The 15,910-nt window shown below is 49.0% G+C and overlaps 2 protein-coding genes across 2 annotated transcripts; both read right to left on the bottom strand.

The window, feature by feature from the left end:
* Positions 1–11,274: 11,274 nt before the first annotated feature.
* On the bottom strand, positions 11,275–12,056 carry LOC101772630. The gene is made up of 2 exons (XM_004958615.3): positions 11,801–12,056; positions 11,275–11,710 (listed from the first exon to the last, which is right to left on the bottom strand). Exons 1-2 carry the CDS (start codon positions 11,973–11,975, stop codon positions 11,439–11,441), a joined length of 447 nt encoding a protein of 148 aa, XP_004958672.1. The 5' UTR covers positions 11,976–12,056; the 3' UTR covers positions 11,275–11,438.
* An 809-nt stretch (positions 12,057–12,865) lies between these two features.
* On the bottom strand, positions 12,866–13,847 carry LOC101773035 (phylloplanin). Its single transcript, XM_004958616.2, has 2 exons — positions 13,605–13,847; positions 12,866–13,494 (listed from the first exon to the last, which is right to left on the bottom strand). The coding sequence occupies exons 1-2, from the start codon at positions 13,771–13,773 to the stop codon at positions 13,217–13,219; spliced, it is 447 nt and encodes a 148-aa protein (XP_004958673.1). The 5' UTR covers positions 13,774–13,847; the 3' UTR covers positions 12,866–13,216.
* Positions 13,848–15,910: the final 2,063 nt, after the last annotated feature.

The raw sequence follows: 15,910 nt of genomic DNA, 5'->3' as shown, positions 1-15,910 counted from the left end.
AAGGCACAGGCAGGAGCGGCGGCGGGAATGTGGAGGAAGGCGGCGAGGCCGAGCGAACGATGGAGGCGGGAGAAGCAACGGGCGGGTGGAGGAAGGCGGCGGGGTCGGGCGGAGGAAGGCGGCGGGGGCGGTGGGCGGGGGGTGGAGGGCGGATGGAGGCGGGGGCGGGCGGTGGCGGTGGGCGGAGGAAAGCAGCACAGCTGGGCATGCGGAGGGCGGCGGCAGGATGATTTTTTTAATATTTAATACCCTTTGGTACCAGTTATTTCAACCGGTATATCGAACTACTAGTACCGTTTGCGAAACCGGTATTAAAGTCCCTAAAGTCCCTAGTAATGATGGCACGGCAACGCAACACATATACCTGATCTTCATCAAAGATTTATTTTTTCATTATATTATATACTGGCGGAGGTTCACTTTCATTATTAAGGGGATGAAGATATGCCTAGGAGCAGGCAAGCGAAACGATCTATGACTTTAGCAAAAACCATTTCGACGTACGGAAGGGGCCAGCCCATCTGAGACGGCGATGGTTGGCATCCGCGCGTGGACAGTGTCACCGGCGCCCTTGTTGTGGCTGGTGGCGGCGGAGCCGGCGTTCGTCGTTGCATGCAGGCTGCCGTTGATCATCGAACCGAATAGCCCACCTGGAACGGAAACCACCACATCGGTTGGGTGCACCTCCGCGGCGACCGCCATCCCGGGAGGAATGCTTGGCGCGCCGCAGGCGTGCGGAGTGACGACGAACGCCTTGCCGCTGCCATTGCTCATCAGGGCGTCCAGATGCTGTGCCGAGGTCAGCCTCACGGGCATCACGATCGGGACTAAAGGGTCCCCACAAGTTACTATAAAAGGATTGCATCCTCTATTCAATTAGATGTGTTGTGTAAGTGAGATGGTAAGGAAGCTACACGCGTGGTTTGAGGTTGTGGGTTCGAATCCCATGCATGAGCATATTTTGCTTAAAAAAATCGCGTTTCTTGCGACGTGCGTGTTGGGGGGTCTTCCGAGAATTTCTAATATTTTTTTTAACCGCTCCAAACTAAATCACAGTAGAAGTTACAGCAACTCAGGCTGGACCAAAACAGCAAGGAAAATCGAGATATATGAACTAAAGGTTGGAACTTTACTCCCAAATGATTAGTAACGGTTTCCCAATCAGGACTAATGGTCGTTTGTCTACCTGTTCATTTCTCTACCGGTGAATGTTCTTCGTCTAATCTAATTTGTTTGACCTTTTTTGGTGGGAGAGAAGCTGAACTATGTCTTCCATTTAATTTGTATTGTACAGTACCAAAAAAAAATATGTACACCACACGAATGGTCGAATGCTAATTGGCTAAACTCATAGACTCTTTAGTTCCTAGCCAAATTTAACTGGCTACATACCAAATCGAGAATTAGTTTTGTTAACAAAACTTCTTGACGATGATTGTAATAATTAACTGTTACCAAAGTGAAATCTAGCCAATCGTTCAAAAAAAAAGTTGAAATCCAGCCATGCCAACCAGTTTTGGTGTAATTCTCATATCCGATGCCAGCACACAACCGCTAATGATGCTCGAGGTTGCAAAATTAGATCTCAAAAATTTCAAAATAATACCCTCGATTATACATAGGAGAAAATAGATTTCATTGCATTTTAGAAGATATAGACACTAGATTTAAAATCTTGGAGATGACTCAAACTATAGGGTGGTTATTAAGTTGTCTCGTAGTCCTACAATTCCTCTTATGAGGCGGTTGTTTCACGAAACAACGACCTCTTTCTCTCTCCTCGCTCTCTCTCCTCCACATCATCAAAAATCCTACGTGGCACTTTAGAAGATGACCTATGAGACCGCTGACGTGTAGCAATGTACTTGCTCTAAACACTCTACCGCAAATTTAAACAATCAAGCTTTAAAAAAAGTATTTCAATGGGCTCTCTATAGACCCTCCATTTTTAGATGTTTTCGTATCCCCTGTCCACCCTCATACCTACTCTCTAGGGAATGGGCACAACCCACCCACCCTTCTTCCTTCTCCTTCCCTGCTACCTGACTTTGCCCTTGTTGCCCTTTGCGTCTCTCGTCCAACTCCATCCCACCCACCTTCGCCCCACGCAGCGTCTGGATCCACCAGCCGGTTCGAGGTCATTCGCCCACTGTGGTGAGCTGAGATCGCCATCGGACCAAGAATGAGAGAAAGAAGAGGCAAAAAGGAGAGGAGATAGAATAGAAAACTAAATAAAATAGAATGCTTAGTAACTAATGAACAGGTCTCACTTGTCATAAGAAAAATAGAGGGTAAGAATTGAGGGCTATTGCTAGGGTTGGAGCAAGTTTTAAGACCCTCAAGAAATAGAGACATGTCCCATTTAGTGTTTGAAGGGTCTGATTTAGAGACTATTGCTGAAGTTTTTTTTGAATCACACAGTACAGATGCAGACACCCACATACACGCACAGACGCTCGTCCCTATAAATACACGCACGCAAATCTACCCCTAGGAGCACCTCCGAAAGACTAAGCATGTCGTCTACCACTAAAAGAATAACGCTGGATAAATCCTGAAATAAATCCAAAAAAAAGCGAGCACCTATGCAGAGTCGAGGATTCGAACCCGGGTAGGTAGTGTCGGATTTAGTGATCGGTAGTCCACCAGGTAACCTTAAAGGTGAGGTGCTCGGTGCGGTAGTTGTCGGGGGTGCCGAACGTGACCGGCAGGATTGATAGGATAGTCTTCGTAGGGATGGAGCTGCTCAAAGTTGAAGTCCATGCGCTTCAGGGGTCTCGGTGAAAATGATGTTGAGGCCGCTGCCGCCATCGATCAGCATCTTGGAGTAGAGGACTCTGTCAATGGTGGGGCACACCACCAGCGGGTAAGACCTAGGGTCCGGGATGTGCACTCAGTGGTCTTCCTGGAGAAGGTTATGGGCATCTCTGACCACCGCAGATACTGGACTAGTACGACGGAGATGGAGTGCACTTCCTACCTTTGCAACTTGTGCTTGTGATTGTTGTAGAAAGCTTTAGGGTCGTCGATGACGATGCTCACCTCCTAGGAAATTTCTGATATTTTTTTGACGCAAAACCCTTTAATCCAGGTTGGTATCACCAACCGGGACTAAAGATATGGCCTTAGTCCCGGGTGAAAGACTCGGGACTAAAGGCCAGGACCTTTAGTTCTGAATGATTAGTTCTGATTGGGAGAATCGAGATATATGAGGTTTCCCAATCGGGACTAATGCTCGTTTCTCTCCTGGTGGACGTTGGTCATCTAATCAAATTTGTTTGACTTTTTTAGTGAGAGAGAAGCTGAACTATGGCTTAGCTTCCATTTAATTTGTATTGTACAGTACCAAAAAAAAACATGTACACCACGGAAAGACCGTAGCTCACCTTGGTTCAAATGGTCGAATGGCTAAACTCATCGACTCTTTAGTTCCTAGCCAAAGTTAACTGGCTACATACCATATTGACAATTAGTTTTGTTAACAAAACTTCTTGATGATGATTGTAATAATTAACTGGTACCTAAGTGAAATCTAGCCAATCGTTCAAAAAAGGTGAAATCCAGCCATGCCAACCAGTTTTGGTGTAATTCTCATTGATCCCATGCCAGCACACAACCTCTAATAATCCTCGAGGTTGCAAAATTAGATCTAAAAAATTTCAAAATAATACCCTCAATTATACATAGGAGAAAATAGATTTCATTGCATTTTAGAAGATATAGACACTAGATTTAAAGTTTTGGAGATGACTCAAACTATAGGGTGGTGCACGTGTTGGCCGGTGCCAGGGGCGGCATACCCTGGGGCCCAGGCATGGATGGATGGATACGCGTATAGGAAGCTTCTGTGTGTCACGCCCGTCGGCCCATCTCTCTCGGGCACTTGGCACTATTCGCGACTCAGCGCCGTCGGCTTCTGGGACCCGTTCCCTGAGCAGCTCGCCGCGCTCGTGTCGCTCGACCTCAGCGGCAACAGCATCGAGGGCCAGGTGCCCGCCGGCCTCGCCGCGCTGGGGAGCCGGCTTGAGGTGCTGAACCTCGGCGGCAACCGGCTCTCCGGCGTGCTCCACCCGGCGCTGCTCCGCAACCTCACCGGCCTGCACCTCCTCGACCTGTCCGGGAACCAGTTCACGGAGTCCGAGCTGCCACCGGAGATCGGCGAGATGAGCAGCCTCCGGTGGCTGTTCCTGCAGGGGTCGGGGTTCGCCAGCGCGATCCCCGAATCCTTCTTCGGGCTGGAGCAGCTGCAGGTTCTTGACCTGTCCATGAACAGCCTGACGGGAGCCGTGCACCACGATTCGGTGTCAGGTTTCATAAGCTCATGACCCTGGATTTGTCGCAGAATGGCCTCTCCGGGCCGTTTCCGGAGGAGATTTTTTTTCGGCCTCTCCGGGCCATTCCCCGTTCAAATTGCATAAGATTGTTTTTAGCATACCCTATGATAAAATTCTAGGTCCATCACTAGTCGGTACGGAAGTACCAGATGATGTCACGGTCTCCAACACCAGCAAGCGTGTTGCGATTGTTGAAGAAGCGGTTAACGTACTTGCGAGTTTCGTTCTTCCGCTGGCGGACTTGGCCGAGGTTTTCCATGTTTTTAGGTCGAGTGTATGTAGCATGATAGTTTTGGGTGAAGGCTCTAGCAAACTGTCCCCATGTGTCGATGCAGCCTCGCGGGAGGTTTTTCGAGCCATAGGAGATCTGCATTTCCCATCACCACCGGAAAGTAGGAGGCCATTTGGTCGCAGGTGCCATGCACAGCCTTGACCGTGGTGCAGTACGTCTTCAGCCAGATCTTCGGGTCAGAGCGACCGTCGTACTTCTCGTTGATGGCTGCCTTGAAGGTGGGTGGCCACTGGACAGCCCTGAGGCGGGGGAGGGGGTGAATGCGACGAACCTATCGATGTCCATGTCGTCGTCTTCCATAAGGCAGTAGTGTATCGGTGGGGCCCTGGGGCATGCACCGTTGTGTGCTAGAACCACCTAAAATAATCCGGCTTAAGTGTGCTAATCATCACCTTAAATGCGATCAGACACATTAATTAGATCTAGATGGAAATTTGTTAGGTTTCACCCGATACAACCACATATTTAAGATCGAAACAAGCATACAAATACTCGTACGAAGATAAGCCCAGAGATTACAACAATCCAGATGAAAACATCACAGAGGTCCATATTTATGTATTACAATCTGAGTTCAATTCATAAAGTGATTCAGAGTTCAAGTGCAGCGAAAATAATCGATAGTCTAACGACGATACATGACATCATGGTGAAGCCGCCCATGACATCACTCACCACGGTCCTCACCCATCGAGGACGTGTCCCACTCAACCGTCCATCCCGGAGGGAGCTGGCAAGAACAAGTCAAATTAGCAACCATTGCATCAATTTCATTACCTGAAAACAAAGCCACAAGCAAGGCTGAGTATACTAATACTCCGCAAGGCTTACCTAACAAGTGGTATCCAATCCACCGACTCCTGGACATGCAAGGCATTTTGGCTGAAAGGTTGTTTTTTGCCAAAAACTTCTAAAATGGGTCCTTGTTTTCAAGTTTTAGCATCAAATTCTAGTTGATTAACCATTCTAAATAAGCATCTATTCTAAGCAAGCATGGTAGAACAATCCATTTAATCAAGTCTCAATATTAAACATCATCCTTGTTCATCTTTTTACTCAATGCAGCATAGTGGTCAAGCAGTCTCAATAATTGCGAGAAACAAACCTTGCAAGGTGGATCTAAACACACGACTTGCACATACCGCGATGGGTCCACCCATTATCAACGGATCCCATCGATCCCCGGTGCATGTCCAGGGCCCACTTCCCTTGGATACAAGGCCCCACCGGTCCCTGAAACGACGCCATGTCATGGTCGCACTTGTACCCACATGATATACTAAGGGAACTGTTTCCAGAGAGAGCGGGGAAAAAGTCCACGCCCGGTTCAATCAGGTACTAGGCTTACCGATTACCATATTCTTCAGCATGTGTTTAGTACGTTCAAAAACTTGACCACGAACACCGACACATTTCGACCTTAGCAATTTGCTCTATACAGACGGAGCATCAACAAATTCAGGAACATCGCACAAAGACCCGCTCGTCGATCTTATGATTCCAACATAAGTAAACAGGCAATTCCTATATCTCACGAGTGACAGGAAATCACTTGACATTTACCATGTCCCTATTTAGCATAGCAACTAAGCGACCTAACATGCTAGTATTCAAAACATGGGTATTAGGAGCATGCAACTAGGGTTTCGCTACAACTCCTACGGACTTAATGCACACACATAAGTAACAAGAATATTGTATAAATTTGGAAATTAGGGTTATACTCCGGGGCTTGCCTTCCCGCCCTGAATCAGCCTTGGGATCTACCAAACTTTGGTTCAGGCCTCGGTTTGCCTCGATCACGTTCAGCTCACCCTCCTTCTGTCCTTCTTCGCATTACGGGATGAGCTCGTACATTCCGTCGGTGATGTTAGCTTCTGCACGAGATGCATATGCATAAGATTTCTTTTATAATCTTTTGTGACGTAGGTTTTATTTCGTTAACCATTACAAAAACATGGGGTGTATTTTCTTTTGGCCACATTCACCTAGACAAGTTCATAAACATTTCTTTTCTTTTGGCCACATTCACCTAGACAAGTTTATAAACATTTCCTTTCTTCACAAAACAGATTGGTTGGAAAAAAATATAGGTTTTAATTTGATGGTGATTGTGTACACATATAAAATTCTCAAAAATTTATTATTCAAAAGACAACAGGTTGTGCTATTCTGGTACTGTTTAGAAAAAAATTTTAGGAATGATCATGCTACTGATGAAGAGCATAAATAATCATTTGTGAGCCTACAAATCCTAGTAGCAATAATCTTTACAAAATAAACTAGCTTTCAACATGAATAAATATTCAAGAAACATCTGCTAGTATATGAACATCAATAATTTACAGGAGCTTTCCCCCTACACAAGAAATCTACTATCAAAATTTAAGATGGATTTGACAATTATAGAATTTACTAAAAATCAAACATGGTTACACTACAGATATGAAGAATGATTTATAACTAGAGTTCTATCATCAGTTTAGTTCTACAAACTTTATAGAATGGTTTTCAACACTATCATATACTACTATGAATTTATCAGGATATTATGAGTACGAAAACTATTTATTCCATAATAAGGAGATTAAACAATATGCATTTTGATAAGCAACAAAAACACATATTTCACAAGATCAAGTATTTTTACTAGCTAGATATGAGCATCAGAAAGCTAACAAAATTTATTTCGTATTTTTACCATTTCTCTATGATTTTATACGGATTTCCAAAGTTACAGCCATTTCAACTAAAACTAAACCCGAAAAAGGAAAAACACTTTTTGCAAGAAAACTCTCCGAAACACTTTTTCCCGATAGATACGCCCTTCATTTTATGAACTAACCCCTGACTTTTGCACTTAAGGTCCCTGAAACTAAAACTTAGATTACAAGGGGTCCTTGGCCGGCCGGCGGCTCGGGGAGCTCGATTCCGATGATGTGGGTCCACGAGGGCATAGGCTAGGGTCACGAGGGCGACGAGGGACTTAACAGCTGCCGGTTTGGTGCAGGACTCGGAGGAGGGCCGGTGATGGCTCGCGGTGGAGCAGTGGCGGCGCGGCCGCTTCGGCTTCGGCTCCGGTGATGGTAGCGGCAGGGGTGGAGGTTTGTGGGGCTGGGGAGGTGGAGTGGTTGTAGGGGAAGGCGCTCGTGCGCTTGGGTAGCGACGGGGATGGCCGGGAGGGGGTGCTCGTCGTGCGGCGGCAATGGCAGAGCGGTGGTGGTGAGGGCAGCCGGTAAGGCATGGACACGGGGCCCTTTTATAGGCCATTAGGGGAAGGGAAGGGGCGAGGCGTTGAGGTTGAGCCTCGCAGCCCACTAGTGCGGCAAGGTAGTGGCCGGGCGCGCAGGGAGTGGCTTGGCGTGCCGACCGCGGATTTTGTTGTGTAGGGAGGGAGATCACGCGCGCAAGGGTTGGGCGAGCTGCTACGCGCGCTTGTGCTGTTGCCTCACCGTCGACCATTGGCTTGGCACGGCACGGCGGCAGGCATCGCACGCCGCGTGGCGACGGTGAGCGAGGTGACCGCGCACAGGGCGCGTCGCGTGCGCGTGGCATGCGAAGGTGCCGTCTTCAACGCGAGTTTTCTCACAAGTTTTGAACTACACGTTTGAATCTCCAAATGTAAAAGTTGGAGTTCAAAGTATAGGCTACAACTTTTGTAAAATCTGACATATGAAAAAACTTGATGGACTTGGAGATAAACTTGGGAGAAGTTTGGTGGAACACCGGCCAAAACTGGGTTTGAAAATGATTTGATTTTCGTCCAAACTTCTTCTCAATTTTTGAGTACCTTCCACTCAAAATAAAGAAAAGTTCCAATTATAAAAGTTGCTCCATTTGAAGAGATCTATCACTTTTATATTGGACAAAAATTGAGTTCTTGTATAAAATTTGTTTTTATTTGCTTCCTAAGTGAGCATCATTACAAGGGTGTTTAACACAACCATTTTGATTTTTCTTTGACTTATTTCTTAATTTCTCTTGATTTGGCTCTTAATTACTTGAGATGTCACACGTTGTCATGCTGGGGTGGGTTGTAGGCATTGCCAGGGGTGCCGTAGCGACGGTCGTAATCGTCGCGGTGGCGTAGCTCCTCCTCCCGATTGCGGGCCTCCTACTCCACGTCGCATTTTGGCTGGTTGACGACCGCCTAGAGCACCGAAGTCACAGTTGTATTGGGTGCACCACTGGAGCTCCGCCTCATCCTACTCCTAGTGACGGTCCTTGAGCTCACCACGGAGGTCATGGCGGTCGTAGAGATCGCGGTCAGGTTGACGACTAGGCCGACCGTGGCGTTCACCGTCTTCTAGCTGTCATGACGGCAGTTGTCGCGGTGGTGGTTATCTGGTCAGTGGTCGTCGTCGTCAGGATGGTGGTCATTGCCTTGGACTGGACCACCTCCTCCTCTTGAATGGGTTCAAGCCGGCCTCCCTTGTGGCGACTGTGGTCAGCTCGACTATGATCGGATCTACTCTGAGTAGATCGGCTTCGAGAATGCCGGGTAGATGTAGATCTTGAGTGCGACGATCAGCTTCTTGAGCGCGCTAGGGACTGGGCCTTTTCCTCTATCTGGGCATTAGCAACACGGAGGTGCACCCGGATCCACTGTAGTTGCTCTGAATTCGGAAGGTTTTCCAGATCGGCAAAGACACCCCCAGGTTGGCCTAGGGTGTGGTAAAGACATTGTAGCCGGCTTGTTTTAAGTCTGCATGTAGATTGCGAGCACGCAGGGGGTTAGGGCGCCTTTGCCGACCTCCTGCATCGTCCTGGCCACCATAGTTGCCGTTGTTAGGTGCCGGTGGGACGGGCGGTATGCCGACCATTGCAGGGGCGGCAAACGGCTGACGAACTTGCTCGTCTCATTCCTGTTGGCGGTGCCTGCCGTGATCTCAATTCCTCTCGTTGGCCCTTCCTCCTGGGAGGAAGTTTTTCCATCATGAGAAGGTTCGTCGGCGAAGACAGCGAAGACTTCCCGACCTACTGACGTAGAGCTTCCGTTGTCGCCCTCGCCGTAAGGGTTTGGGGTTAGGGTGAAGCGAGGGACTTGGAACTCGCCGTAGTCCAGAACCTGGGTGGGCCGTCAGATTGAATCTAGAAAGACTGCACGGGTTTTTCGAAAAACATGACAGCCGAGTTCTTGATGACAAAAGGGGCATGGGGAGAGCCCTGTGCCGACCCTCCGAGGCGTAGTACCGCATCAGAAAGGTTGATGCACTCAGCAATGATGTTGCCGATGCGATCTAGCCCCGCGATTAGATCGGAGGGTGTGGGTGGGCGGGTTGCCATGAGTATGCGCGGGATCCTCTCTAGGAGAGAGAGATCACCGACCTGCTAGGCAAGCGGCTTGATGATCCTCGAGTGAAGATCTTACTCCGTTGATGCAGGTCCGACGGATGCTGAGTTGGTAGCAGACACCGAGTCGGCGATGGAGGCGGCGGAGTTGGAGTCCACTGGCATGCTCCCAAAGCGGAGCTAGATAGGATTGGCGAGGAAGTCATTCATGTTCTCAGGGAAAATGACGTCGGGGCGGGATGCCATCGAGCTCGCTGGGGAGGATCTCACAATCACCCCTACCTGGCCCGCTAACTGTCGGATTTAGTGACCAGCAGTCAACCAGGGGATTACCTAGGTGGTAGATTTGTAGGCGGGGGAGATCGTAAGACCAAGAACTTGAATGTAACACAGGACGCAAGGTTTAGACAGGTTCGGGCCTCCGGAGAGTAGTACCCTACGTCCTGTGTTCTGGTGGATTGTATTGTTGATCGCAGGTGCGAAGAGTTAACGTGCCATGGGGTAAATTGCGTTAACCTCGAGGGGCACCCCTGGCCGCCTTATATATGCTGATGACCTAGGGTTACAATCGGATAGGATCTAATCCTAGTCGGTTATTACATGGAAAGCAATTTGAGTCGGTTTACAACAAGTATCCCGTGATATCCGGACAGAATGTTCACCCGACCTCCGAACTTGTGCTCCACGTATGTTCATGCCTTGGCCCGCACGGCGTGGTCGGACGGGCTCACCTGTCAGGACCGACCAGTATCCTGATCGGTGGGGAGCAATAGGTACCCTTATCCCTCGGGCAGGTTCCATCACACCAGATGAGCTGCGCTCAGTTCAGAGACTGCTGACGAAGTTGTTTTTATATAATTTGCCATACCAAATCAACAATTCTGTAAGTGTACACAATCATAAAGGGAGGTCTCCAGACACTGAGATGGGCTAGGCTTTTAGCTCGTGTGATTTGAATGATATGATGGGTTTTTTTGGCTAGGCCAAATTTAGTAGACCTTTTCAAGTCCTACTATTTTCTTTTGTAGGGTAACACTTGGACCAAAACTACTATACTAAACATTTATTTATGCGGTAAAAAATATACTTGTAAGAAAGTCTTTTTGAATTCTATGTCGGCCGTCATATCATTAAGACCGTCTCCCCTCTTCCGCCACCTCTACGGCCTCCATTGTCGGCCGTTGTGCCACCCCAAAGCTCTCTCCAGGTGCGCAGGGGCTACAGCTAATACCCAACCTTGAGCCCTGAATCTTAGCGCATCACTCGATCAAGGAACCCGGTCTCTTTTGTTTCCTCTCAGCACGGAGCTCCACTTCCGCAGAAAGGGAGAGACCAGAATATATCATTTTAATGGGATAGTTGGGGAATTTCTTCTCAAGTGCCATTTTATTTCGCATCTTGCAAATGGCCAAATATTTAGTTGTTCAAGCCGATACAAAACCCCGTGCCTGTATACTGCTCGATCATCGATTTGTTGAAGAGTGCCGGCGCGTGACACCCACTCGATAGAAGCTGTGTGGCTAATCGGTCGACGGCGCCGAGACGTAGGAGAAGCCCCGCGGGAAGAAGACCATGCTGACGAGGAGCCGGAGGTCGGACTGGAGCATCCCGGTCGCCGGGAGCGCCGGGTTGCAGGAGGCCAGCGGTGTGTCCACAACGAGGTCGCAGTAGCTTGCGACGCTCGACGGCGCCACCGTCGTGTTCACCGCCATGCGGAATCTCCCCTTGCCGTCCGTCGTCGCGTTGGCCGCCAGGTCGGCGCCGTCCGTGCACTGCAGCTGCACCACCGCGCCTGCACGTGCCATGGTAACAAGCACGGTCACCGACAAATCGGGCACCAATCTAAAAGCAAGCTAACGGTTGGGTTAGAGCTCGCGGGGACCTGCGAACCCTGGAGCAGAGCCCGTTCTCATGGACGTGCCGTTGTTGCAGGGCACGAAGCCCATCACGACGACGTCGGCTTGGATGCGCGGCGGCTGGACAGGCGGCGCGCCAGATGCGAGCACGATCGCTACCGCGACCCCGATCACCAGCAGGAGGCCCCTCTTGGACGCCATGGGTACTGGAAGAGAAGCGGTTGTGCGCTAGCTGTATGTTAACTGCGCGTACTTCAGTTCTTCAGTTGAGAGTGTGCGTGTATATATGATACAGCTTGGAGGCAGAGTTTGATTTCATCTCTTGATTATTTATGCTATCGGCTTTGATTAAGTGCGGTTATTCACGATTTAGCGCTTGTCACGTAGGACCGTGATGCACAGAACAAAAATAAAGAATGTGCTCTTTAGTCTTTACTTCTGCATTTCTGACGGCGGAAGATTGGTGGTAGTGCTGAGCGGTGACTGCAAATATGTGCAGGATGAGTAGCTAACCACTGTGACTCCGGTCTCCGGGCATGTGCAGAACGTCATTGGCTTCTGTTGTTCTTATCCTCACTGGGTCTTCAATTTGATTTGAAAAATAAAGCGTACCCTCAGCATCATATGGTAACTAAATTTTGGTATTATTTGTCTTCAGAGGGTGGAAGTGAAATGATGAAAAGCAGTGCTGCAGTTAGGTAAGGGCGCATGCTACACTCAACTTTTGTGAGTAGTGCTATTTCTTTCTTCTTCTTTTTTGCCTTTATGTTTTCTTTAGTCTTTAGAAAGCAAGGAAGAAAGGATATCTTTGTTTCCAGCGCACCTTTTACCAGTCGTTCAGAAAAAAAAAATCCCAGTGTCAGCCAAAAGGCGAACTCACTAGCGAGTCCCGCTTAATACACAAGAAGATTCTCTTCCAAGCAAGCAACAATCATCAGGCGTGTAACGTGTTTTCCCAGCATCATCAAATTTCCCTTATTTAGGGTGGTAGATAAGCTCAAGATTACTATGCAGGGGGACAGGTTTATCTTCAGAAAAGAATGGTGGCCAACGGTATCGATGTTAGTCATGCATGCATAAGACGCAACAAAAACTTCAGAACTTGGATCAATTTCCCTATGATTTCTAGTACACACGAATGTCCAAAAACATGCAGTTGATAGCGGGTAGCAGGACTACCGCTGCCAATAAGCTTCTTAAGTTACAGTATAACTGTATGAGAATCGTCGTCCCAACGATCCAGTTTGATTGTGACTCGATACTAACAATCTTGCGTACTACAGTAGCATATACCTACACTGAAGACTGAACAACCTTGGACTTACAGAGATCACCACATCTGTTGTAGAGTACAAGTACGACCATTGTATGAATCCATTTCCAGGAAGGCTGGGTAGAGACAGACGAGAGAACATGAGACCATGTTGCATCCTAGTAGCTGATTATTCTCGCCGGGCGTGGAAGGAGAATCCGGCGGGGAAGAGGTGGAAGATGCCGCCGAGCAGCCGCGTGAGCGGGCCCTGCAGGTAGGAGACGAGGGTCCCGACGTCGGTGAGGTCGGCGTTGCACTTGATGAGCGGCGTGTCCACCACCAGCGTGCACCCGCCGATGAAGGCCGCCAGCGCGCTCGTCATGTCCAGCTCCATGGAGAAGGTCCCGTTGGTGTTGGTGGTCGCGCCCGCCACCATCCTTCCCGCGCACCGCAGCTCCACGTCCGCGTCTGCATGCAGCATCGAAGAAAACAACCCAAGAGCTTGGCGTGAGCCAAAGAAGCTAGCTCCAGGAGCAGGAGCGACTGAGTAGAAGTGGTGATGAGCAGCTAGCACGTACTCGGGAAGACGGGGGAGGTGGCGATGTCGATGAGGCTGCCGGTGTTGCAGGGCACGACGCCGGTGATGACGAGCCGGCCTAGCTTGCCGAGCCTGGCCTCCGAGGTGCCGAGAACGCACGCCGCGGCGACCGCGGCCGCCGCGAGGAGAAGGACGGCCTTGGATGCCATCTGTCGGAGCGCAATGCAACCGGATGCCACTTTGCTTTGGTCGCCTGGATTCTTGCTAGTTTAAGGAAGGACTCTCTATATGTAGACCCGGAAAGCAGGTAGTGAAAGGCACGCACTTAGTACCACCAGTTTTACTACTTACTCAAGATAACTAACAGCACCGGGTTGAATAGCAATTTTAACTGCGTCGTCTTGCTTTGACCTCGGTCGAGTCAATCGGTGGTGGTTGAGGATCGGAGCAACTATCAGATGTGCGCCGCGTAGCACAAATTAAAACACGGTCTCGCATGAGAGCACCTATCGTTTCAGAAAAGAATGGGAATGCAGTGGTGAACTCGTGATGATTGCCAACTTTGTTTGGGATAAATTCGATCCTTACGCTTTTCTGAAGCAGATCTGGATGCTCCGTGCTGCGGTTGGTGCACTGCACTCACGGGCTAGGTGCTCAACTGCTCGAGGAATTGTAAACGACAAGGTGCCACGCATGTCGGCAGTTGTTTACTCCGGCAAACAGCATCAGGAACAGCACGGCCAGCTGGGCGATCTAGGGATGATGCCGCTATAGGAAAACAGTTAATCGGTTGGCATGCTCAGGCAGTGAGACTGATGAGGCTCAGCGGGTGCTGGCATAATTTGTTGGCACTAGCAGCATCCGAGCCAAGCGAGGCCGTCACGGATCAGATCAGAAACGAGTGCCCCACTCCACTCCGAGGACTGGCCGGCTGGGTGTACTCTCCACTGGTGCTTTGTGCGCGGCTGCCAACTCGTGACGCAGTTTTCCATTGGAGCTACTGTGCAGTGCAGCAGGAATGGTTTTGGTTTTCCCCCATGGTAAGCTGTTAGTGTCTGTCCATCGAGCGTCGCTCCTGTCGGGGAGAAAGAATTGGATTCGTCGTCGTGGTCGCGAGCTTTTCAGGCGTGCCACTGCCCAGGGGGTGGGCGGATCATGATGCGGGTGGGGTGCTTTGCTTTCCGCAGCGTGATCCCTGCATTCGAGAGGGTCGTGATGATCCTTGCTGAATTCAGCAGCAGAGAGAGGGTGTCGCAGTGGCATCCCTGCATTGATGTCGAAACGGCCCTGCTCTCTCTTTCAACTGGGCCCTGCATTGATGTCGTGAAGAAAACATTGGAACGCCGCGCCAGGCTGAGCGTGGGCTCAAACCAGCTAGTAAGTTTGGCCCAAAAGTATAGCAATTGCTGCTTCTCGCAGCCCGACCGAATTGAGTCCGGCGGCCCGACCACCCCAAAAACAAAATGTTCCACGGAATAAGCAGTCCGCTGCATGCAGCAGCTGATCCCTTTCCTTTTTCTTTTGTTTTCCCCGGCAACCAACACTGGGATGAACATTGTTTTTTGATGTGCCAATTTGCCTCGACAGTTTGGATCCTATAAAGCATCAGTATGACATACATCTAACTATCTAAGTAGGAAGAATCTGAGTAATGCAAGACTATGGTTATTGAAAAGATGCAATGAAACTCAAGCTGTTGTTTTCGCAGTTGTGTGCTAGCGTACGTGGGAGGCCCGCAATGATGTTAGGAATTCTGAAAGTAAAGGTTGCCACAAATCACTTGTTAAGAAGACACAAGTATATGTGGATATGATCATGATGCCATTGTCTTAAACCAATTCATTCTTTAAGGTGTGCAACCCAAAAGCAACCTCAGAAGTGGGTTCCACTTAGCTTGGTTTGTGTGAATGTTGATGCGTCAGTCTTTTCTTCTTCCTCAAGCTCGGCGTGTGGTGTGGTGATTTGGGACCATAAAAATATGTTTCTAGCAGCTTGTCGTCAGTCGTTTCACGGTGTGTTACCACACCGTAGATTGCTGAAGCACTAGCATTGAACTGCTGTCAATCTTGCTCGGGTGGAAGATTTCAACAAGTTGGTTTTTCAATCCGATTGTCTGACCTTGATCAAGAAGGTGAGGCCTTGTTTAGTTGGCTAAATTGGGAGGTGCCAAATTACTGTGCTGGCACTGTAGTACACTGTAGCGTTTCGTTTGTATTTGTGAATTATTGTCCAAACATTGACTAATTAGGCTCAAAAGATTCGTCTCGTAAAGTACAACAAAACTGTGCAATTAGTTTTTAATTTCATCTACATTTAGTACTCCATGCATGTACCACAAGTTTGATG

This window comes from Setaria italica, chromosome II (genome assembly GCF_000263155.2).
Source record: "Setaria italica strain Yugu1 chromosome II, Setaria_italica_v2.0, whole genome shotgun sequence".
NCBI classification, from domain to species: Eukaryota; Viridiplantae; Streptophyta; class Magnoliopsida; order Poales; family Poaceae; genus Setaria; species Setaria italica.
This window is presented reverse-complemented; position numbering and strand designations above follow the sequence as displayed.